The sequence below is a fragment of the Eleginops maclovinus genome, chromosome 1, assembly GCF_036324505.1.
Source record: "Eleginops maclovinus isolate JMC-PN-2008 ecotype Puerto Natales chromosome 1, JC_Emac_rtc_rv5, whole genome shotgun sequence".
NCBI lineage: Eukaryota > Metazoa > Chordata > Actinopteri > Perciformes > Eleginopidae > Eleginops > Eleginops maclovinus.
In genome coordinates, this window is record NC_086349.1 from 13,303,908 (window position 1) to 13,329,639 (window position 25,732).

Genomic DNA, 25,732 nt, shown 5'->3' on the forward strand with positions numbered 1-25,732 from the left:
AGAGCAAATATAGTACAAGAGTATCATCAAAACAGACCCAGCATCAGTCTCTCTGCTCAGGAGAATCACATTTCACAAATGAAAAAAACCAAACAGAGGGAATTAAGTGTTTTCTGCTTTCTTTCTTTCCCATTTAGTGACCGAGCGGTGAGTAATCAAAATAGTTTACCTTTAAAACAGGATTATTGTGTCTCATGGCTGATGGGATTTAGCAGCGTGCTCTACCTCAGCACACAAACAAACGTGTTTACAAAGAAATGAATATGATGCATCAAAAGGCACGAGACAAAAGACATTTTCCTGTGGTGTAACTTAGTCGTTTATTTTAATTCCACACATTTTTCAAAAAAATTACAAAATACTCAAATGGAGAGAACACAGGACTCACAATTTTTCTTATTATTTCTACTTTTTGTTTACATTGTGTAATCCCATGGCGACTACTCATATATACAATAAGCTTCAAGATACCAGTATATATATAAATCTTAGCAGTCAGAATTTACATTCTGCTATTGCCGCTTTGAAACAAGAAGCTAAACCATTGACAACACTTAACATCAAAGGTTTTGGAGACACAAAAAGAGGGAGTAAAAGGCAAGGGAATCGTCAGAAAAACGAGGCAAAGATGATGATGATGAGGAGAGACGGGGATCAGTGGGAGATGGCGAGACAAAGAGACAGGTTCTTGTTGGAGCTGCAAAGACTTTTTGGATCTTTAAAAAGGGGGTGTGAGTTTGATGACATTTGCAAGCGTTTAAATGTAAATTATAGTGCTCCAAGGGAAGATATGGTCACTTTAAAATGCAAGTACAGTTTCTTCATTTGGTAAAAAAAAAAGCCACAGTTTCTTAAATGTCCATGACGGTCAAACAGTCTTAGTGCATGAAACAAAAGCAGAACTTCTGTCATGGCTACAGCAAAAAAAAAATCAAATACTCGGGCTCATGTGCACTGGTATGACAGGTCAACACAACTTGTAACAGTCAGTGGCACACACAATCACACACACACACACACACCGAGGCCCAGGAGTGTGTGTGTATCCCTAAGGAACCAAGGCATACGGAAACATTGTGAGGAAAACACACGCGCTTGCACACAATCATGACCCTCTAGCTCCTGGTGGTCTCGTGTCGGCAGGCCCCTCCTCTAGTGTCACAGTGAACATTATTACAGCCTAGCTGGAGGATTCTCAGTCGGACACGAGCCCTGCAACGAACATGGCTGACCGGACCAGGTGAAGAAAAAGGGGACGTCAACAACACAAATAGCACCAACTCACAAACCATTCACACGTTTCCAACAATCCTGAAGTCATGTTAGCCTCCTGACACACTGAACAAAGATAAAACTCAGGTCCTGGTAATTTAAAAAAACTCAAAAGCATTTTCAAAGTTTCTTCAGCACAACGAAATATGTCTCTGGCATCCACATGTTTAAAACTAGAATTAAAATCTCTGTAAAAACAAAAAAGTTATGAAATATTACTCCAATGTCTGGACTCTATTATTGATTTTAGGCAAAAAGAATAAAACCAATTGAGTGGAGTTCAAGGAATTTCTCTCAGTGCAAACTGTTTCTTTTAAAACCATGGCTTCTGTGTGCACTCCACAGAAACCTCAGTGACTCCGTGTCACCTCTTCAAGTGTTTCAAACGATTAACTCAACATGTTGAGTTTACACATTGTGACAACCTGCGGTGTGTCGAAGGTGTGTGATGAATGGATGTGTGTGTGACAGGTTTATGGTTAACATGGTGTGTGTGTGGGGCTAAATCTAACACAGTGATGTCAGAGGAACGTTACAACTGAACCACAACTCTCTCAGGAACTGTTCATATAATGCCATGGTGCTCCCCTCTGAAACAAGGGATAATGCTTCAAAACAATTATATTGGAGGTTGAAACAACTTGGTTTGGAGTCCACACCTAGTAATAATAATAATTATAATAATAATTATATGTTTATATATACTATTTACAGACTCAGAAAAATGCCATGCTGTAGCTTTTCTTAAAATTATGAAAAACCTTCAACAATGTATTAAAATAAATGTCGAGTTTAAGATAGCACTTGTTATTTTTCCATAAACGGCCTGACCGGTCTTGTCTTTTTTTTGTTTATAAGCACAGTGTCTTGTTCTAGCACCTACAAAAAAAAGTCAGGGAAGCTTGTCATGCAGGAGTCTTGATGACGTTGTCACTACTGGCTATATACCAAAGAAAGTCAATGTCTTGAAAAATTATAATAAAAAAAAAAGTCCTTGACAGGAACAGAAACCCAATATCAGAATAATTCTCAGACGATCCACTTGGCCTTTTCCGTTCTTCAAAACTGAATGAACAACTCTGTAACATCTTCCCGTGTCCTGCACCTGTCAGTCGCTGCCTCTCGGGGCTGGTTACAGCTGCTTGTCACTCTCCTTCTTCAGCCGGCTGAAACACAAACAACAAAGTGTTAATATTCGGCAGGTCAATGGAAAACACAAACTCAGTTCATCTAAATGTTAATTAGTAACATTTCTGTTGTTTATCTGACCTGTAGTAGTCCTCCTGGCCAGGCAGTGGGCCTCCGTGCATGTGATGGTGCCCGTGCAGCCACTGCTGCTCCATGGCCAGCCTCTGGAGCTCAGCTGACTGAGCATGCATGGCCTGCAGCTGGTGGGCTGCGGACATTTGCGGCGGCAGGTCGCGGGGGTATGGAGTACCTGCAGGAGGCACAAACAAGAGATTTGATCAGCCCGTCTGGCAGAGATTGATAAATTTGATGCGATATAGCTGTAAAGGACAGAGGACATTGGCCGAAAGCGTACCGAAAACTGGGTGGCGCAGCATCTCGTGTTCATGCGGCTGGCCTAAGAGAGCGTTGGGGATGGCGCCGGGCGGGTAAGGGAAGCGAGCCAGGTGAGGGCCTCCTGCCAGGGGATCTACCAGGGGATGGCCCCCGGAGCCTGGAGGACACACTAGACATTCCCCTCCACCTATTAGGGGTCAGAGAATAAGGTTAATGGTACATTCATTTCATTACAGAGTATCACAGGCAGTGCATGCTATGGGCATTAGTGACACACAGCTTAATATAATGTTACTCCTCTCCTCAAGGTTGACCAAAAGAGTGCGGGACAGTGTTACTATATTTATCCTCTGTAAAGCATCTGGTGGCTCTATCAGATATTTCAAGAGTTTATAATATTCCTTAATCCAATCTCATATGTCAAAGCATTTCTACAGGGTCAATAAAATATGAGGTTGCTTTTCAGGCGAATAAGGAACCATTTATCTATGGAGTGCCCCAAGGCTCTATATTTGTTTAAAAAATGTGTTGAAATATATATTTTTATCTTGTCAACCTTTCTTTGTCAAAAAACACAACTTAAGCACTAAATATTAGATAACATGAATATCACAAAAAAAATACAAAACAATATGTTATCATTTCAATATATTCCTTTAAATGTAATACAATATATAATCTAGTTGTTAAAATTACATTTGTCCCTGTTATTCTGTTATAATGTAGTATTCATAAGTGGTATAGTGTTGTTTGCATGCATGTATACGGGGCTTTCTGTTACCTTGGTGAAGTGGATCTTGTTGGTGGAGGTGTAGATGGGAGTGAATGTGTGAGTGCTGGTGGTGGTGTGGCGTGACGTTGAACATCTGTAGGCGGGCGATGGGGTCGTTGGCCACTGTGGCCATCCTCTCAGCATGGAGTCTCTCTGCGGCCAACCTCTCTGGGTAGCTCATTTCTGGCCGCAGCTGTGGCCCAGCGAGGGCCAGTCGCTCACGCTCTAATGGGTTCAGGCCCGGATGGAAAGATGCAAAATGGTGAGGGCCGGCCATGTGGGGCAACGAGATGGCTCCATGCCGGGCAAAGTGCTCCATGGGGTTTGTGGAAGGGTGAAGTGAGTCCATCTCTGGAGGCTTAACCTCGAAACCAGGTTTCATCCTCTCCCGCAGCTCCCTCTCACGAATTTCCCGCTCGCGCATCTCTCGCTCCCGTAGCTCGCGCTCCCGCATGCCCGGGTCAGCGTTATACAAGCCGGGCATGTGATAGGCCAGCAACGGGTCTGCAGGGTTGAGGGACACAAAGAACGGGTGGTTTCGATTGGTGGGGGACATGACGTGGGGTCGGGCGTACTCGCTGAGTGTGCGCAGGGCAGGAGTGTCGGGGCCAATGTACGGAGGCACAGCTGCGATTGTAGTGGGGGGCCCGTCGTATTGTTGACGCATGTGAGCATGGCTGGCCATCTGATGATCCACCATCCTGCTCTCATGAGAGGAACTGGCTTTCTGTAGAGAAATAAACACTGTGTTTAAAAGGATTCAAAAGAAAAAACGAAAACTAATGGTGACTATGCGAAGAAAAACAAAAGCACTCACCGCAGCTCGCTCTGCTTCCTTATCTCGTTCCCGCTCTCTTTCCCGCTCTTTTTCCCTCTCCCTCTCTCTCTCCTTCTCGTCCCTAACTTTCTGCTCTGCTTCCCTCTTGGCTTTTTCCAAAGCTTCCTCTCGCTTCTTGGCCAGTTTAGATGAAGCCAGTGGCGTGAAGTAGTAATCTGTCCTAGAACACGAGTTGTACCCCCGGTCCAGGTGCTTGTAGAACCTGTGGTCAAGGTCAAGACAAAAGAATATTTACTCAGGAAAATGGAAAGATGTTGCAGTTCATAAATGAATACTGGATAAATAGGCTAAAGAGATATGTGTTTAATTGAGCATGTTGAAAAGCAGGCTAATGTCCCATCGGATGAAACGACAGCTTGTATTAGCTCACACGGCTCTATTATTCAAAAGGAAACAAACTCCCTTGGCATTCACTTTTGCTGCTGTGTTGAGTGTGTATTAAAACCCTCATTGCTATTCATTGGCAGTCTGAGAGCCACTTAAGCACAAGGCAACTACAGATACTCATATTCAGATGCCTCGGTTCACTCGCATCTCACTGTAATTAATCTGCCTGCTCTCCTTCCCCGATAACTCCTCGCCATCAGCCTCTCAGAGCTCAGGGCTAATTGTGGCCTTGGATGGCTGTTTTGCTGAGGACATCCGATTTGTTGCTTACATCAAAGTCTTAAAATCTGAAGGCAGCGTGTCTTTGTTGTTGGATGTGTTTGAGAGCTAATCAGCATCCCCAGACAGGACGGTGAGCAGCTCAACAGACTACTGATGAAAAGCATGTCGTGTGGGTGTGTGTTTTTCTCTCTTACAGATCATGTGTGTGCAGACGTACCGTGCTGACTGGCTGGCGTGGCTGGGCACATTGACGATGGTAGGCTCTGGGGAGGGGCTTCTCTGTGGGGGTGGGGGGCTCTCTGGCTCCTCCATCTCGTCCAGAGGCTCCTCTTTGATGTGTACAGGTGGGAGTACTGGGCCGGGGCCGGCACATGTGACTGAGGCAGGCAGTGGCATGGAGATGGAGGAGGAGGAAGGAGTGGAGGAGGATGGCGACTGTATGCCAGGCAAAGAGTTTGATGAAGGGGGGGGAGGGCCTGTCGGAGGTAGAACTGTATTGAAAGGGTGCGACGTGAACGGCGGCTGTGGTGGCCCGCTGGGGTGTGAGGCTGCTGCTGCGGAGGGCGGCAGGGGAGGAGCTTGAGGAGGTTGGTGGCTGGCTGAGAGGGGCAGGCTCTGGGACTGAGTAAGAACAGGAGGCTGGGCTGGTGGAGGCTGAAGCTGCTGCCCCTGAGGCATGAGCTGTAGGGGAGGGGGGTGTGCTGATGGAGGATGGTGGATGGGTAATGAGCTGAGGGGCTTGAGGGCAGGAGGTGGAGGCAGGTTGGAAGGCATCTGAGGGAATGGAGGCGCTGAGGCGTGAGGCGGGTGTTTGTGAGACTGTGGGTTGGGGATCTGTGGGATGGGTGTGGTTGGGGGAGGCTTGATGTGAGGCATGGACATGGGGGCTGGGGGCAGGGGTTGTTCTCTGGGAGGCTGGCATCCACCCTGACCAGATGACTGGGACTGAGAAGGAGGCGAGTGCGGCCTCTGCTGTGATTGGCCAGATATTGGAAGGGGCGGGACCTGAGACTGACCCACAGGGAAGCCCTGAGGGGGCATGGAGTGAGGGTGAGGCATGTGTGAGGGGCCAGGCTGCAGTGGATGTGGCATGGGAGGCATGGGCCCGTGATGCGAGCTGGGTAATGATGAAGGTAGAACTGGGGGGCCAGGAGGCGGAGCCAAAGGAGAATGTGGAGAGGGAAGCCTTTGAGGGTGGAGGGACACTCCTGACTGGATAAGAGACATTGGGCTTGGCTGGGGCAGAGCCTGGGGAGGTAGAGAAATGGAGGCTGCTGTGGGGGAGACCTGTGGGGGCAGTGAGGGGGCTGAGGTTGTAGGTGGAGGCGGTGCAGCGGAGGCGGCTGAGGTGCCGGGCTGACACAGGATGACTGGGGGGTGCTGGCTCTGCAGGAGCTGCTGGGCGGATGAGTCTGAATCGCTCTCGTTGTCCCGCGGGCTGGGGATGCTCGGGGAGGAGCTCCGGTTGTCCTGGTCAATGTCCTTAGGATCGCTACTGAGCTCCTCGTTAACGCTGCGCCCGTCAGAGCTCTCGCCCTCACCCTCCCCTTCCCCTTCGCACTCTGAGGGGGAGTCTGGCCGACTGAGCTCCTGAGGGACAAAGCAGAGAGAAGGGTTAGGATGAAAACTAAGGCTCTCTCAATATCTGATTTTTACTAAACGGTTGAGGGAATAATTAGAAATGGAAATTAAAAGTGCTCGTTTATGTTCACAATATTTTATATGTGTATACATGTTTTCTTTCATTTGGAAATATGACAGTTATAGTCAATACCGGTATACAGTATCATAACACTAAGTCTATGCATTCCTTTAAAATAGATCAGAACTGCACTCACTTGTGTTTTGGACTTTTTAACGCCAGCCCTCTCGGGCTCCTCTGTGTCCGAAGTTCCTTTCTCTCGTGGCCTCTTGGCGCTCTTCATAGGTGAAGGAGCCTCCTCTTTAATCTTCTGTGGAGCCAAAGCAGCAGAGTCGTTAGGCATCATTTCACAAAGATAAAGTATAACAAAGTTCCAAGCAGTCTACGCAGTGTTTACCTTGCTGGGCTTCTTCATGGAGTCCGTCTTGCTATCAGTGCTGTCGGTACTTGCCGCGCTGGGCGAGGTACGCCCACTGGAGCGCAAATCCTCATTGGTAGGTGAGGCTCTGCCATCAGGACTGGCTGTCTGCTTCTTACGACCACTACGTAGCGTCGACATCTGAACAACAAGCAGAATCATGAATACTGAGGAATATCAAGCTTCATATATTTGGAATCCAATGTTTGCCTATCTTTATAAAACCAAAATGGTGAAACTAAATAAATGTCAAAGCTGTCCCTGTGCCACTTGAGGATCAGCCTATTGCTTTGCCGTCTGGCTCCAGGGACACCTCTTCTGTGGTTCCTGAAGGTGAAAATAGAGGGACAGATGAGTGTGTACGCACCGAGCCTCGGTTCCGTCGGGTCCTCATGCTATGCTTCCCGCTGAGTCCATCTTCTTCCTCTTTGACAGGTTTGAACATAAATGGCGGCGGGTCCACAGGCTTCTCTATGGGGGGCAGCTCACCGTACTTCTTGAAGTGAATGCGGCAGTCCGTGCAAAGCAAGATGTTCTCCCGGCCCCCGTGGTGCCAGTCCTTGGAGGCTGAGGAAAGTCATTTACAGTTGAGAAAAAAGACTCTAACAGGCAGTGAGAAGATCACACAATAATATTGTTGAATAAAGAGAAAGTAACTTTGCAACATCTAACAAGATAATATCTTTCATGCAAATGATGAATCAATGATAAATGATATTCACTTTAACTAATGTACTAATCAGGTCTACATGGGTTAACAACATGATATCAGTGTTATTAGACGCCCTAGTTGTGATGGCAGTGTGATCAGATGGGAGCCTGGCACTGGGAGCCAGCTGTGTGGAGAGATAATGAGGTGAAGAGAGTGAACGAGCAGTGGGTTCATGTCTTATTTGATCAAATTAGTCCTGACATCTTCTGATGCCCATCTGTCACACAATGCTGCGTTGTGAGAGCTCACACTGATGCTAATCAAGACAGGAATAGCCAAAGAGGTTTACATTAACCAGTATGAGTATGTAAATGTGTAACGTGGTAACCTACTGGTAGTGAAACAGTGGCGGCAGGCGTAGCCCTTCAGCTCCTGTTCGCTGTCTTCACTGTCAAAGTCATCTTCGCTGGCTGAGCTGAGGTCCACTGGAAAAGAGAGGAAGAAAAATACAGTTACAAACATGCCTGGAAAACCAGAATATATCAGGTCAACATGTCTCCCACTTTGCTCTCTGAGTGCCAATGAAAGTATCAAATGTACGTACAAAACTCGCTGGAGGGGGGGCGTGAGGGAGTGTTGACAGGAGTAGAAGCTGTTCGTGTCTTGATGCGGCGGAAGACGGGCTGGCGGCGGTGTCGGCGGTGGGCTCGACAACTGGCTGCTTCGGGGGTCTTCTTCCAATAGTAGTAGAAGGTAATAAGCTCTCCCTGAAATGAAAAAGAAAAATAGATTCAGTTAAAAACTGACAATTATATCACAGGAACTCAAGCAGTAAAAATACTGAAGACGAGTCATCGCTTTTGACCGCAAAGAGGTGACCCATTAAAAATAAATTAGAAGTCTATTTGTCGGAAGTTGGAAAGATTGGGAAATCTTCACTGAAATATCTGCAGGTCAGATGATTAATGAGGTGGAAAATGCACATTAGCAGCCAGCACGGTGTTTCAGAGTGAAAGTCCATGCCGGGATTTGTGGCAGGCCAGGGGTGTTGATGCTGTGGCCCTGTCTGTCCCAGGATTAGTTGAGAGGCTCAGTGAATGCAGGGATATTAGGATCAGTGCATTGGTGGCTGCCTGGGTGGCAGGGGCTTGAATGGGAACAAAAGAACATGTCAGGCAGAGCTTTGGCGCTACAAATAGGGAGTGAAATGGCTCCTCGCCCCTTCACTGGAAGAGTCAATTGAACTTTAATCAAACATTCGGAGGAGCGCGCTTGCCAGGGAGCGAGGCGGATAAATCCAGTGTTCAAAAGGCCGCCAGGAAATCAATACTCAACTGAAACATTAACACATGCAATCATGGATCAGAAAGCACTTTGCTGAGGCAGCCTGTGCATATTAACTGGCGCTTGCCGGGCGCACTCATAATAAACGAGCCTTGAACACTGGCGACAGGCGTCAGAAATGGTGTTTCCGGTGGGGCTTTGCCCTCTTCTCCCTTACCCTGACCTCTCGCTTGCCAGTGGTCTTCCACTCTATAACAACTTCATGAAGGTGTGGTGTGATTGTTGGTTGGCAGTAAGTCACCTGTAATCTTTGGGGCCCAGAGGGCACCCATCTACTGTCTGAGGTCTGTTAAAAATGCTGCCAAACAAAGCTCCCAGGGTTTAATGGCAATCGATTGTTTTCCTTCTTCACCTCAGCTGAGAAACGCAACATAAATTAGTCAGTGCATTGCTCTCTAAATGCATTAAAGGCTCTCAGCAACAGCTTAACATCTTACCCCAAAATGATACAGAACAGGAAAGGAAATGATGAAATGGTGGACCGTTCTAAGTGGCTATTTCAAAGTATAAAAGGCTGGTATTAATAAGAACATAAAGGCAACTGCAGCTTTAATTTGTTATCTCATGAAATACAAATCCACTTGAGGCTAGTTGGGTTCCTGGTATATGAGAAAACACAGGTCAGGGATAGGCCAGGTTTTGCTCCTTTATCGTTCAACAGGTCGTTTGAATATCTGACATTAAGGAACAAGTCAAGTCTCAATCACTGCTTTGATTGGTAGAAAAAGCTCAACTCAGCAGGATTAGGCTCGTTCAATAAGATCTCCCTTCATGTGGCTCGAAGGTGAAATTCATATCTACTACGGAGTGTAACACTCCGTCTTATCAGACAGAGCAGAGCAGGGAACATTTACTGGGGGCATCTGAGCTCAATGAAACCTTCTCAAATTTCAGGGTAAATTAAGGTGTCATGCTGGTGCTCCGGAGGAAAATCGTCTCAAGACCGACAGCTTTAGTTTAACATATAGAAGCTAAGCAGCAACCAATATATACAGTTATAATATCTCCAATTGTTTGACTATGTTCATGCCAAGACCAGAGCAGCTAATTATAATTATAACACAAAAGCTTTTTCTGTTGCCATGTGTTTGTGCTTCTCTTTCAGGCTGGTAGGAGAACTTGCTATTCCTTCCCTGTGCGACCCCCCCCCTCTTCAGCCCTCGGCCGGGCAGTTGGAAAGGCAGGGCGCAGGTGCTAACTGAGGGACGGCAGGCGTCCTGATGTGAAATCTAATTGAAATGTGCAGATCAAAAGTGTCGAGTGGTGCCGAGCTGGCTTTGCTCTGTGCCTAATGACTGTTCTCAGCAGTGCCTCTCTGCCTCCTCGCTGCAGGCTAACAACTACACGGCCCCAACAACAGCTCGGCAGACGCGGGGAAAGGTCACTCTGCCTCTCCATCACTTACACTGTGTCAAGTACCATTGCATTAGGCAGGGGCTAATGAAAACATTAACTTGGGCTTTTGAATGCGAGTTAACAGGTGCAGCGAAGAGCAGGGTATAAATGAAAGGGGAAAACAAACGAAGCCGCTTTGTTAAAGTTGACTTAATGTATTGAGATGAAAAGTTATTACTAGTGTGTTAAAGGACTTCATTAAAAATATATACTTACTTTAAATTAAATTCCTTACTTAAATTGTCATATTTGACTGCACCACATTTAGCAAACAGTCACTGGCAAACTTTCCATGTGTAATGCATTTCTATATGACTGTCACTAAAGTGCAGTCAACAAGAGATCGACAGACTCTTAGCCTGCCTGAACGTCAAATTTGTTTCCCCTGAAGACACAACTCACCTCATACACTGACAGTTCTTTTCTATATCAATTTGTCCTGCTGCCATATTCCCACTGCAGAACTTGCGTTTCCTCTCCATGTTTGGATGTTTAGCCAGCGACTGTGTATGTAGTTATTGAGTAATGTTTTAGTTTCTACTTAAACTGACAGTGAAACCGAAAAGCCATCCATGAACCAGCAACTAGAAACACTTCACCGGTATCCGCTCAAAACTAAGGGATAGATTTGACGTAGAAATTTAGATTGGCCCAGGGCTCTGCACCATAATTTCCCCCCATTCCTGTAAATCACTGCAGAGTGGTACAGAGTGTGCTGCCGCTCCGCAGTTCATAAGATAGTGACAACATAAGCTCAGCATTATAAGGCCTTTCAGACTGCCTCCATCTGCAGGAGCTTTCTGGCCACTGGATTATCCGACAAGGAAAGGGCTTACCCTCCTATCACGAAACTCAGGGCTTCCATTCCAGTTATTGCCACTTAAAATGGTGTGTGAAAAAGGATGTGAAGTAAGATTATGTACAGTAATGTTTTCTTGACACTCGCTGATGAACAAGTTCTTCATCCGTAGTACAAACTTGGCACTCTACTTTAGTTATCTTAATTAGCATAATTGCATTTACAAATAATCTTTGCTTTTGAGTGTATTAAATCACTGAATACAAATCCTGTTCTGACACAAAAATACTAATAATAATATAATAGTTGTTATATGTATGTCTATGATTATATAAAATAACAGTATGTAACCTGATTATTCCAAAGTTTTAAACTCAGTTTCTGTAAACCTTCTCATTTTACGATTTGTAAGACTTATGTTGCATGAATCCGCTACAGTTTAATTGCTGGTGGGAGTAAAGGTTGCGGCTGAGTGGGAGTGCATGGTCCTGCAAGGGGCTCGGTGGGCCTGTATGCACGGGGAAGGGCTGAGGGCTAAACTTGTGTATTTACACCCTCATCCCCTCTCAGGCCCAGGCCCGAACAGATGGTTTCTGTTTTTCCTGGCAGATTTGTGACAGAGCCACAAAAGGCCCCTGCTTTGACATGAAGCCAAACGGTTAAGGCCGTTACTGGCAAGAGCAGGGGAAGGAGGAGAGAACAGGGCAGAGCTGAGGAGGGGGAGGGCCGAGAGGGAGGAATATAGAGCCAGCAGAGGATAACAATGGACAATTGACATTGAATCTCAGCACAACAATTGGTAAAAAATGTCTCTGTGAATAATAATGTCTGCTAAAAACGTGAAGGTAGCAGTTTGGCTGCAGCGCATGTGGTTTCTGGGTTCTGGTGGCTGATAGTGAGCTGTGTAAACATCCATTAGTGCTGCATGAACCTGCGCTCCTCCTGCTTTCCGAACAGTCTACAGCCGGAGGAGGGAGAATTGCTTCTTGATTCATGTCAGCGAGGTGAAAGGAGACATATTTCTCTGAGCTAAATCAAACCAAGGTTTAATTATGTATGTGCTCGACCCCTGGACTAGGTATTCTTCATCAGCCGTGACAGGTTGTACAGTGCATCGTTTCAGTGAGTGGTGCTTGACTTTTACATCCTCCTCATGCTGACTGTAACTGTAGGGGGTGACTGTGTAATTGCTCGTGTGGTTATGCAGGTCAGAGGTGTGTTTGTGATGCCTGCAGGGCCATTTGACGCTGAATTGAAAAATTGCATGTTTGTTTTCTTAAGTCTAATGACCACATTCCTATTAATGTTATAATTAAAGGATTATTGATGATTTAAATAATCCTCTATTACTTCAGTTCAATGGGAAATGTTCACATAATATTGAGGAAAATATTAAAAAACATTCCTGCAAATTGAATATAAATACTGGATTAAATAGAATATATTTTTCAGTCACTTTTTGTGAAAGGACCTTGGCTCGTGGAGCAGAGTGCATGTGAAAAGCGTTTAAATAGACAGCCATCCCTGCTGCGCAGCGCCTTTCTGCTGGAGAATGACTGAATAAGCTCTGCTTTCACAGGTCAGGGATGCACATGCTGAAGAATCAGCACTCGTGTTTTTCCTGCTGTAAGCGCTTTTGCCAATGAAAGCAGATTGGATGGCAACAGTGCCTTTTTGCTGGAGGGTTGATCCTACGTGTTCTGCTGATAAGCTAGTCTCCCCAAAAACCACAACATGAAGCCTACCAAAGAACTCAAATACACAAGGATCCCCGGTTCTCTGTCTATTAGGCTGAAAAAAAGAAGGATTTTGCCCACACTCTGCTGCGCTAAATTGCCTGTGGTCAGCTAAAAGAACATCAATACGTGCTGGTTGAGCTTCTTTCTGCCAAAAGCTATTTCTATGCCTGAACAAGTTATATCATTTACCAAACACGGAAACGTTCTGTCACACTAATGAGAGCGGCTGCCAACTGGACCAGGCCCCTGTAGTTTGTAGCTGCTTTAATTAGTGTTTGAACCAAAGTATTTATAATCACAGTCATCCCCAAGGTTCTGGCTTAGAGCTGAGGACATAGCAATGGATTCAATTTGACGTTTGTACAGATTGTACCGGGGCAAACATCTGCTGTGAGGTTGTGTTGGGAACACTGTTTTCCTGTCGGCCATCCTGTAAATGACAGGGCCTGGGGTGGGGTAGGGTGAGGGGAGAGGAATAAGATGCTGCAAGATTGTCGACACAAGCTACGCAGAGCTTTTAAAGCTGGGGTTGTCCATATTAATTTAAAATGATTAACATGCTCTACGGTCACAGTGCCCTTCCTGTCCCGAACTGTTCCGTCACCTTCTAAATCAAGACACAAGTACGACGGAAAATGAAGGGGTCATTTTTCCAGCTTTACCCAGCTGTTTTACTCAAGTGTTTGCCATCTAAGAAAACTTGTTTGACTTGTGACGTTAACATGAACCATGAACACGCTGTGGTTTCACCTTTGTTAGCTTTTCTAACACGGGCAGGAAACGGCAGCACTAAATGTCTTTGAATCATGTTTGTCCTGTCCTATAGAGAATATCACTGGCAGCTGAGGTTGTGAATGTATTACTTAAAACTGTATTATATTACTATAAAGAAGAATATAACTCAACTTTTCTAATTTATACAAAGTATGACTAAAATACAATTATTCTTATTCAGTACCAATTTTTTTAATGAACTTTCATATTTTCAGAGGAGCAGTCACGAGATAATGAACAGGAAGCTGGAACGGAGCCTCTGGGGAAACTGAACCGATAAACATTCGGGCCTACACAAAGCAATCGACGCTTTAATTTACAACCATAAAACAAAAGCTTTATGGAGTTTAATAGATTATGGTTGCTCTGTGTGCCATTGTAAAACCATTGTTATGATCTATAAATACATAACACACTGATAATTGACTACAAAGTAAATAAAATACGTGTACTTGTTTCATGTAGCTAATAACAGTTCTCACAGAACACAAAAACATCAGCTTTAATGAATACGGTTTTAGACACAAGTTGAGTTTTGAGATTTACTTTAAATCAGGGATCCATTTGACCTAACACTGAAAATAGCCTTGTCCCTAAAATCATATTTATACAAACAAAAAAGTTGATATAATCCTTTTTGAACATTCATTTTTGAACATTTAAATTGGGACCATTTTCCACAGATGAAAAAGTTTGGGCCTATTGACAGTTGGAAAGCCAAAACTTTCCAACTTGATATTTTTTCAAATATCAACTCTTCTTTTCAAATGTATCAGAAGGAACTGAAACTGATACAAATGTTTATGGCAAATGTGTTGCTTTCCCCTAAAACCACACTTTTCCCCTAAAACCACCTCAGTGAAAGTATCAGGAGCGGAGTAATCTGATCTGCCATTTCAGCACATTTAGTTGTTTAAACACTGGAAGCTCATGTTGCATGACGTCTTCTCTGAAGGAAATGGTGGCAGCAAAGGGAGGAGCAGACGGTCAAACGACACACCCATTCCCCCCCCTCGGGGCCTTTATGTGACTTTATATAAAGCATTCCTGAGTGCTAGTCAGGCCCGGTGTTTTTACACAGCGCGGGTGCTTACCCTTGGCACCGGGTGTTTGAGTCACGCTGGCACTTCAGGGGCAGTGCCGCTAATGGGGTTAGTGGTAGGAAAATGAGGGGCAGGCACACTGTACCGGACCCCTGGATATCAGCCCAAAGGGTTTTATGCTTTGCGCTCATGCTCAACGACAAGGGTTTGTGCAGTACCTAAGGAAGGAACACACTTATTTTGTCTGCAACAGCTTCTTTTTTTAATGGCTTGGCATGCCAGTGGAATGACAGAAATGCATGCCTGTGACTGGAGATAATGGGAAAATCTCAGGACCTAAAATAGCTTGTTGTGCTCATGTTCCACAGATAAGATTTGGGAATGAGCAAGTAAAAAATAAATAGAGCTTTCCTTGGGGTATTGACTGGCACTTGCTCAGATCAATCTTATAGCACACAAGTAAGTTTAATCAGAATCAAATGGTTTTCTGTGTGACAACCCAGGCATTTCAGTGTCTTTATTGAGCTTTACCCCTTCTCCTCCGGTGCTGCTACCCTCCCCATGCTCTCCCAGTCCATTTCTCCTCTTTTCATATGTTTAAAGGGCAGTTTATTTTCCATTTGTTGGGGGGAAATTAATCTCTCTCTTCTCTGTGGTGGTGGCAGGCCGAGATCCTGGAGGAGGTCTATTACCTCTCCTGCCAAGTAGACACCCCCTCCAGGTTGAATTACATTAATACCCTCTTTATAGCCAATCAACTGGACTAGTCCTATATTTCAAAACCAGCAAGAATAATTGAAGAAACCTCTGTGAGGAAACTGTGTTCGTACGCTTTAATCTCTTATTCAAGAGGTTCAAATTGGCTTTGAGGAATGAAGCTTGTAGCACAAAAGAAGTGACACTAAAGAGTTTTTGAGTAAAAATATTACACGAAATGTGGGGGGTGTTTGAGGAGCAGGGCCGACATATCCTCAGAAGTGGCGAGGAGTATGACAAACACCTCTGATTTCCCTTTGATGTGTGTGTCAGCACTGTATGGGTGCACTTCCAGCAGGAGCAGCCCGACAGAAAACAGCAAGGTCTGCATCGCTTGATGAATCAAAATGCTAAGAATAATTTAACAGCTTAGTCAAAGGTGTGGAGGACTCTGCAGAACATGAAACATATACAGCATGTGTCCTTAGTAGTGGAAATCAAACCCAAACACCTCACTTACAGTGTTCCTTATGCAGATATAATGAGAAAGAGATTAAAGTGAAACACTGCAAGTCACTTTAAGCAGGAACAACAGTCTGGGTGGGTTTTTCTTTCCAACACGATTATCACATTTAAAAAGCCGAGCTGTTGTTTATAATTGCTAGCTCTGTATTTGACCCACTTGTACCACGAAAGTCACAGTTCAGTAATGATTAACACATTGACGTGCGCACACTCACACAGAGGAGGGAAACTCTCCCCGTGTACAAAACAACAAACAGTTCCTCAAAGCACAGCAGATATTGAATCACCAGCCTCTTTGACAACTTGTCTGTTAGTGATCCCAAACCTACCTACATAAGAAGTATAATGCTCAACACACATTATAATTTAACCTTTATGATAGTCAAGCACACAATCTTTTTCATAGTCAACTGTATATATATATCTTTTCTCTAATGGCAGTTTATTTTTATTTCGTCCTTGAGATGTCTATACTTTAGAATAGTTTATTTCTTCTTTTTATTTTCTAATTATTTGCTATGCCTTGTATTATGCTGCTGCAACACAACAATTTCCCAGTTTGGGATTAATAAAGTAATTCTTATCTTATTTTATAATCTGCGTTCCCAGTGTAAACACAAGAATGAGCTCAATGCCACATCAGGTCTTTACCGACAATGACTAACATTGGGGAGTTAGGGAACTGGGATTTTATAAAGAAAGGCATGTGTCTTCTGTCTCTATAACTGATTCTCAATTTGCCCCACTGTGTTTTCAGCACAACTATTAGAGAAGTTGTTACTGTTATTAACTTAAAAAGGCTCCAACAGTTACATGCTTTTGAATCCTCTTGAGAGCTATTATGCACCTTAGAGTTAACTACTCCAAAAGTTGGTGAGAAAAGATGTGCTTTAACATCATCACATCTGTACAACTTGTTTACTACTTGCTAACAACGGGTGCTAATTAATGTGTAGCCTGTAAGGTTTCAGTGGCATCTGAAAGGAAAATGAAACCTTTTCTCTTTTTAGGTATAATACCATTTTATTTTATTTTTTACATACAGCCTCAAGCCTGAAGATCTGACAATGAAGCAGTACAGTTGATGGCTGCAAGAACTCCCCTGGTTAGAAAACAGCTCAAAATATGACTACAAATGTTTTACCGCCTGTGTCTTCCATTAGTTACGAGCAAACCACATGTAGCTCGTACGTTTCAGAGCTATAAAACAAATTAAACACAGTGAGGAAGTTCCACACTATAGAACAAATATAGAAAAAGGTCTTACCGTTTCTTTGTTGGGCAGCAGCTCTTTCCGGATCCTGAAGAAGTTTTTGCCGAACTGTCTCAACCCTTTAATGAAGCGCTTCTGCAATTTTTCAAAGAGGAAGGGAAAGGGGAAAAAAGAGACCAGTTAGTATCCGTGAAGTCAGCTAAACCGTAACCACATTAAGTTACAGGCTGACACAACACCAAAAAGACATTGCTTTCATTTCGCTAGTCTGAGGTTTGACGTGTATCTCGAAATCTCTATCGCCGTTTTAAATCCGTAGAAAATACAGCCATGTCAGAGCAAAACGAGAGAGGACATGACAAGTAAAGCAGAGAGACGTTGAGATTAAGCCCATCGTTTCATGCAGAGAGAAATAACAGCTTAAAAAATGTAATCTAATATAAAAGCATACTTGACAGTATACATGTTGAATGTGTTGTTAATAAAAATGTATAGTTGAAGTCAGAAGCTAAACTTGAGAGTTGAAATGATGCCTCACTGCATGCTAGACAGTTTCTATACATGTCTGTAATTTTTGGCTATTTAAAAAGCATGTCAAAAAAACGTGTCAAAACTGAAAATCAACAAATATACCGTTACATGAGTAAAAGGAGATAAACGGCATGATGACAGAAATTGCTACTTCATCACATCAGATTTAATCTCACAGGAAAACGCAATGTGAACATACCACCTCAGCTCACTGAGCACAAAAACAACACCAGAAAGGGACAAATAGCAAAAAGCTGAACTACCTAAATGTATTTCTTCTCCTTTTAGAGCCACAGACCGCGAGCCATGAATAGCGGAGGCTGAAAACATTCATAACCAGCGAAGCAGACAACCAACAGATTTACTTTCTTGTTCCAGAGGCGAGCCCTGTCCCTCAGTGATCTCAGCCAACCGTTTCCACCAAGTAACTCCAGCAAAAAGCGGAGAAAAGTCCTCAGAGAGCACAGCACCAAGCTCTACATCCGTCCACAGGTATAGGAAAAATTAGGGAGCAAATCCACAATGTCTCAGATGGTATATTGCTTTTTTCCTGCTTTTCTTTTACAAGCAAGAAATAGCTTGTCACTCTCTGCTCTTCCACTACAAAGGGGAAGGCTTTACATGTGATCTTTCTGCAAGAGAGCCTCTGGTTCGCAGCAGGCTGGAAAACCCGGAGTGGATTCCTGTGCTTCATGTTTGTGTGGAGCACAGCGCTCATTTCAGCCTCTTCTTGATCCTCTAACACCGCATGAGCAGGCTTTATGTCTCTACCCCCACACAGGTTTGTTATAAAGGCTACACCAAAGCTGCCCACTTCATTGGAACAGAAAGCACAGCACTCCTTTAAATGCATTCAGAGCTTAGGGTAAGCACGCACACAGAGGCACAAACTCAACTAGCTGCCAGCCGGAGAGGGGAGGCAGGCTGATACAATTTGTGTGGAGAAAGGTCTCGGACATGGCGGAAAGAGACAAGTGAGAGGGAAAACCAGACACGGAGTATGTCCCGAGGGACAGGAGATTTTCCATGCCATAAACAGAACGTTATGTAACCACAGTTTACATACTCAGATTTTGGTGGGGAACAAAGGCCAATTTTACAGAAGTAACACAGCCAGCTACAAAACACAACTGTCTTTTTAGGAGGGGAAATTACAGGTGAGAAAACACACCTTTATAAACAACAGGAAGGAATGACTGTGTTTATCCCAATTACACAAACAGAGTCAATAGTCTCAGGTTTTAAAGTTTCTTATTGTGAGGAACAAAATATAAAAGGTAGACGGGTTAAACCAGACTAAATAATCCAAAATAACAGGCCTGCATGGTTCTAGATGTTAAACAGCTGACTACAAGAAGCCAGTCCTCATGACATGAGACAGCAGTTAATTTGCATTAATCAGAGCGAAGGTGTAGCAGTTGATTAGCCAGTAGATGGAGCCGTCTGCAACACAAGTGCTCCCCCCCCCCAAACATCCGACACCCATCTCCTACCACTCGAGGGGTGAGTAGCAGATTACCGCTTGGACTGTCAGTCAAACTTCCACAGAGAAACAAGAGCAGCGATTCAGAGGATCTACATGACTTCTTTGACAGGGGAAGTCAAAAGCAAGTAACCATTTACTTCTAAAAGATCAGCTCCATTTTCCAGCCAATATAAGTGTCACAAGAAGTTGCATCCAAGTGCGTAGAAAATTACCATTTTATAAAATGCTGTTTTTAAGAAGGCGCTACAAAAGGATGAGAGAGCATTCGAGGTGAGTTAGTATTTGTAGAGGTAGCTTATTTTTTAAGATGGACGGGGATTTTTCTGACAGGATTGAGTTTGGTTTCATCATGAGGCACTACAACTGGAGAGGAGTTTGGATTGAGATTTCTTGCCTTGCAGTGACGGCAGCAGTAGTCCATGATTAGACCTACCCAAGCAGCCTGTGTGTCTGTCCTAATTATGTCCCCTTAATTATGTTCCCTGACTGTACTATTTACACAGCCTGTGCGTCTGTCTCCATAGAGAAGCTGTGTGCAGGCTCCCTCTCTCCTCCCCCCTCTCTTCTGTTTTCTTTCTCTCTCTGGCTCCCTCCTCCCCTCTCCACACGTCGGCTCCAGTTTAAGGCTCCATTTCAGCTGCCTGGGCTCACTGCTCTACAGCCCAGCTAATAAATCATCCGCCAATCTGCTCCCTGAATCGCTCTGCCCCTGCTCCTATTGCTCCAGCCCTGCGTTGCTAGGAAACACAGCGGTAGAGGAGGGGCTGAGAGGGCCGGGGTGAGAGAGAGAGAGAGAAAGAGAGAGAGAAAAATGGGATGAGGAGGGGGGGAGCTGGGTGGAAGCGCTACCAAATGGCCATCCGCTGAGCAAAAACAACAGGCTTCTCTCTGCCAGTGTGTTCCAGGGAGCTGGCGCTGTTCACCCGCCCCAAGTTTCCCCTTTGGAGACTAACAGAGCACTATTGTGAGGCAGGAGAGGAGACATATAAAAGGAGGAGGAGGTCGAGAAAAAAATGATTCAATAGGCCATTGTTGTGTGTGCGCACTTCCTACTCTAGAGTTGATTGTTGGGAGTTGTAAAACTGGTTAAGATAATGCAGACAAGTGCGCAAAGATGGTATCACAGGCCGGAACATTATTCCTTCTAAATGTCATCAAATGAAAACGCAGACACAAGATGGTCCAATGGCAAACAAAGCCACTTTCACTCAATATGGAGCCATTATACTTGACTTGTTGTTAAAAGCTGACCTTTCAAAGCCTGCAGTGTATGAACCCCCGAGGGTGGAGCACAATCAGTCAACTAGCCAAAAGCAAAAGAAATAACGTCTCGTCTGTTATAAAATATCAGATCGTAATAAGATTAGCCACGGTGTGCAGACAGGAAATCACAACAGGCTTTAAGAAGAGAGGGGGAGACTGCAATGACTCTAGGCTACCCACATCCTCTCTGCACTGACACTGTAAATACAAACAACAAGCTATGTTTAGAAAATGTTTGTATATGTTAAATGAGTTATATGTTTGGATTACAATGCTTCTACCGACAAATAACTCCTGTTTTTATATTTACCAAATACCAAACCTGAAGACATTCTGGGCCGGCAGAGTAACCTCCTTTGCTTTCCTTCGCTCATACTGACATAAGAGGTGACAGGAAATTCCAGCACACACCCATCCTGCCTGCTATTTAGTTACTAAACAACTCTAAAAAGCATTGTTGGCACTGCACCATAAGGGTTATAAAATGCACTGTTGACAATAAATCTTTGATGCAGCAGACAACGCTCCCTCGGCAGGCGAGGAACAGCCAGGTGAATCTGCTCATCTAACTTTAAAATAATCCACAGCCTGCAGCAGGGGGATGCGGGGCGGCATGTTGTGTTTTATCTGCCTGTGGTGTTCTTGGTTGTGCAGGTGTGTTTTTGGTTCTGTAGGCTCGTGTTCAGCCACTGGGGGGCCGCTACTCTCTCTGCCTTCCCTCATTTTCCTCCCTCCTACCTCTGTGCTGCCGGCAGCCTGCTTCAGCCATCCATCAGCTAAAGACGCAGGCGGAGATAAGCCGTGGCACAGTGCAGCTGGCGGAGGAATAGACCTGCCGCCCCGCAGCAGTCATAGATCAGCCCCTTCGTCACTGACATGGCGACACACAGCACGTTGGCTGCTGCTGCTGCCCATTGTTTATATGGCACCTCCTGTTGGCCGATGCATTATTAGCATCACTTATTTACAATCAGCGCTGACAGCGGCTTCATGTAAAGAGAGCAGGAATCCTTCAGTGACCTTCACCAGGTCTGCAGGTACAGAGGATGTAACGACCGTTTATTTATTGAAACTTACTGAGACGGGAGAGGAGATGGAGAGGGGAGATTTATTGAGACACTCAGACTGTATCTAAGTAATAAACTGTTCGAGAAAAGTCAAGTGATATGATACTTTTGAGATTTAAGGCAAATAATAGCTTAAGATCTATAGTTTGAACACCAGACAAAAGCACCTGAGAGTAGGTGAGAACTTAAGGTTTAATATTCGCATCAGATACTAGATTTTTATATAGGTTATATTTAAATGCATTTGTGGTAGTATGTCGTTTTTTATAAATGTTTTATTTAACCAAAGTTCATCAACTTATTGAACTTAATATAAGTAAAACTATTACCATAATTATTAATAAAAAAAATACTATTTGAGATGGTAAAGGAATGCTTGTGTGGTAAAGAAGTGGACATGGGAGAGTTTGCATATAAAATAAATAAATCAGGATGTAGGCAGTGGAAACAGAGATACGTATGTTTATCACGGCAGCTGTATATAATAATATAATCACATTTAACTATACCTATAGAATAAATAATGAATAAAAATAGCTTGCTTGAATTGCCACATAATGAACAACTTGTTGCTTTTTATTCTAAATACTTTTTGTTCTCGGTTTAAAAACAATTGAGACAATTGCAAAATTAAAAGGAGGGAAAGAGAGTGGGCACTGAGCACTGATTTGGTTTCGGATCAAACAAACCGAGTTGTGTTTGCCTCTCTCCGTTAAGACTTTATAAAAAGCAGAGGACGTTTCCATGTCTAAATGTCATAACACATTTAATTTTCTCTTTTCATGGTGCTTGAATCAAACACTGCTCCAGCCTCAACAACTACAGGGAGGTTAGTTGGACTGTAGATGATCCGGGTGAAATATTTACAGTTTTATATTTATTTGTTTTGAGATTTTTATTGTATGAAAACGCGTGCTGCTCACATCAAGGTGATGGATTTTCAATTTCTATAAATTGTAATAATAATCTCAGAGGGAAACATCGATCTGTGGGTGAGAGCAGCACAGCTTACTGAATGGAAATTATTCTCTGATACAAACGTAATAAAATCCCCCCTATTGACGACTTTCTCACTTCCACAAAAATCAAACGACCAGAAATTGATCATAGCAGCTATCTTCTTTAGAAATATAAAAATGTTTGAGGGGTAGAGAATTTAGACGAGGATTATGTGCTATGTGGCAGCAGCTGCACACAGAGACACAAGAGGTGGTGTGGGGGGGTGGCAAGAGAAGTCAAAGGGGGGGAGGGTGACAAGTGACCCTGCAGACAGGCTGATGCTGTCATTTCAGCAGCCCCCGCTGTCACTTTTATTCACATCTCTAAAGGAATGCAGGCAGGGATAATGAAGCCCATCCTGGAGGGGATGAGAGGGATGGAGAGAAAGAGGAAGGGCGGATAAATAAATGAAGAGCAGCAGGGCTGGTTTCTGAGGGAGTGTCAAGGTTGGTGCTGCATTTACACCTGTCCCTCAAGGCTGCAGGCTGAAAAGGCACAACTGGTGATCGGATCATAGGGAGCTGTGTTGTGTCCTTGGACAGAGACACGCTGCTTCCCTGGGCCGAGACAGGGCAGGTGGAGCACTAACAGCCTGCTGAGCGCCTCCACCCTCAGACATTGAACATGGGTTACACAGAGTAATGGACTCTGCCACAGCTCCTCCACTTCAGCTACACGATGCTGTCTGAAGCCCCTCTGTGAAAGTGTCGATGAGTCGCCTCGACCAGGGTAACAGAAATAATTAGCAGGACTACGGGCCTGGCAATAACTTATCGTCAGTGAGTGAAATATTATTTTAATCATATCAATATAGCATGTTAACTTCGGGAATGGATGCGACAAATAAATAAAATTAAAAAAGGTGGAAATCACATAAAAGTAGAATTATTATTCTGTGTAGAGCAGTTGGAATGCTTAGGACAATATGGTTTAGTTTTCAGTAATAAAAAAAATCCTTTCAATACAATTTTCAGCAAGGACTGAAATAACTTTCAGTGCTACTTTTAATAAAAATGTCAAATTTCTTGAGTTAACAATACTCCTTAATTTGTTTAAAGTTGTTTTCTTGTTTCAAATTTGTTCAGAGGGTTTTCTGAACAAACGTGAGGTGGAATGTCACAAGAGATAACACACATTAGCTCATTTTATGTTGTTTGTGGACATGTTCTATGTTGCCAAATGCAATGTGATATAAACTAGATACAACCCATAAATCGGGAAGGCCAATATATCAGAATCAGAAATACTTTAATTATCCCAAATTGGGAAATGTTTTCATTAACGCAGCAAAATACAATACAATATGAGGCATAGCAAAAAATAGAATCTGTGTACAGGTCAGCCATAAGTCTACGTTTAAGGTAATGTAAATAGTTTTAAATGTTATGCTGCAAACTGTTCCACTGTATGTTATAGTTCTTTAAAAAACGTATACGAATATTAAAACAAACTACTATCGGCAGATATACAGACAATACCGTCACTCATTATGGATGAATGATACTGAAAAGCAAAACCTTTTTATTTGCTAAAAAAAAAAAGCCATAAGTGAATAACTGTAGTGGTCGCTGTATTTACTGGTTTGACTTATTTACAGCTCCAACTATTGAGCCCCCACTGTGCTGCTTTGGCTGGTGGTCTGTGGTCGACCTGGTGTGGTGGAGCGTGGCAGTAAAGCCTCCAATCAACATGGCTCCTCCGCACTCTGACCGTCATCACACAGCAGTTAAGCACGGCGCCGGCAAGCATGCAGAAATAAGGGCGAACGCATAACTAGCTGACAAAGACGATGCCTGACTTAATTTGTTGTGATTCGCTGCGGTCCTGCAGTCGGCTCTGGCTTTATTCAAATGAACCCAGCTCGTTCAATTACAAGATAAATACACCCATTCACTTCCTGTGGATCTGAGCTGATGGATTCAAAGCTCAACAAAAGACTGCCTAGTGTCAGCATTACCAAACAATATCAAAGTGGGAAAAAGAACAATTCACACAGAAGAGGAGGAGACACTAACACAGCCTTGTCTTTTCTAAGATCTTCAGTCAGATCAGTCAGCAGTGTTATCTTAAAAAGCAGTGTGTGTACCAACATGCCATAAAGCATCAAGTCTAAAGCTGCAGCTCTCAGCCGTTCTGACATGGTGCTATCCTGCACTTTCCTCCCACCCGCTTCAGAACGTGCTGTTTGATCAGGGAGAAGGGGCTGCCATTTTCTGATTTCAGCCCTTCAGCAGCTGTGGTGAAATTCACATCTAAATTCAAATGGAGGCTAACATTACCAGCCCTCAATCCTTTTTTTTTTCCTTTCCAGACTTCCACACTCAAGATTTATTCTGTGGTTGATAAACAGGATGCAGCTGCTTTTGGGCCTTCGAGGAGCTGGAAACTGAGGAGTGCTTTTACTGATGTCTTGTGAGACTGGGCCAAGGGCAGCCCTGTTTAAACTCTCTCTCAACAGCTCCCTCTAAAGACGCAAAGCAAGCTCTGACGGACAGCAGGCACCCACGCAATTATTACCAACATCAGACAATCTCTATTCCTCCAGTATATCCTTAAATATATGTTTTCTAGCACCATATTAATGTATTTCCAAATTAAAAAGGTGAGTTTCTCTTACCACTTCATCCTCAGACCAGCACTTCTCTATCAGTTTGGGTACAGGCTTCTTCACCAGGCGTTGGAGAGCTTTTCCTGCATCATAGCTGCTCTCGTGAAGCTGAGGATAAATCACAACAACATATAGGCTTAGAATTCTCATACATAATTAAATTAAAATGTATAAAAAGGTGCTAACTTCTTTAGAAGATTTGTTTTTTAACTTTACTGACAGTTCATTGAGCTGATTGTATTGCCAACTGATTTTATATCCAGGAATGGATTAACGTTTTACTAGAGATCTAAAGAGCGTTAAGAGGAAATGCTGTGCAAAGATCCAAGAACCAGACTGGAAATAAACACCGCACTGACAAAGGCAATCGCCGTGTAGCTTTAAGCCCTGTGTCACATTCAATTTGCTAAAACATGCAGCGCTGGAGCTCTTCCTCTGAGAATAAACAAGCTTTACTCATTGGAATTGCAAATAGAGACGAAGGTCGAGAGACAGTGACCTGCCCGATATGTTAATTTTCTAG

The 25,732-nt window shown here is 43.8% G+C and overlaps 1 protein-coding gene across 4 annotated transcripts in view; it reads right to left on the minus strand.

Annotated features, from left to right (window-relative positions):
* Nucleotides 1–295: 295 nt before the first annotated feature.
* The window catches only part of rerea (arginine-glutamic acid dipeptide (RE) repeats a), a 119,915-nt gene continuing 94,478 nt past the window's right edge, over nucleotides 296–25,732 (minus strand). For all 4 annotated transcript variants that reach the window (XM_063884213.1, XM_063884205.1, XM_063884194.1 and 1 more), the window contains 13 exons: nucleotides 25,219–25,317; nucleotides 17,310–17,390; nucleotides 8,332–8,494; nucleotides 8,120–8,212; nucleotides 7,443–7,642; nucleotides 7,055–7,216; nucleotides 6,854–6,967; nucleotides 5,233–6,605; nucleotides 4,386–4,608; nucleotides 3,578–4,295; nucleotides 2,816–2,983; nucleotides 2,542–2,710; nucleotides 296–2,438 (listed from right to left, as the gene is read on the minus strand). In XM_063884213.1, coding sequence (XP_063740283.1) covers nucleotides 2,405–2,438; nucleotides 2,542–2,710; nucleotides 2,816–2,983; nucleotides 3,578–4,295; nucleotides 4,386–4,608; nucleotides 5,233–6,605; nucleotides 6,854–6,967; nucleotides 7,055–7,216; nucleotides 7,443–7,642; nucleotides 8,120–8,212; nucleotides 8,332–8,494; nucleotides 17,310–17,390; nucleotides 25,219–25,317 — 3,597 coding nt within the window. In that variant the 3' untranslated portion in view covers nucleotides 296–2,404. The remainder of the gene's footprint in view (nucleotides 2,439–2,541; nucleotides 2,711–2,815; nucleotides 2,984–3,577; nucleotides 4,296–4,385; nucleotides 4,609–5,232; nucleotides 6,606–6,853; nucleotides 6,968–7,054; nucleotides 7,217–7,442; nucleotides 7,643–8,119; nucleotides 8,213–8,331; nucleotides 8,495–17,309; nucleotides 17,391–25,218; nucleotides 25,318–25,732) is intronic.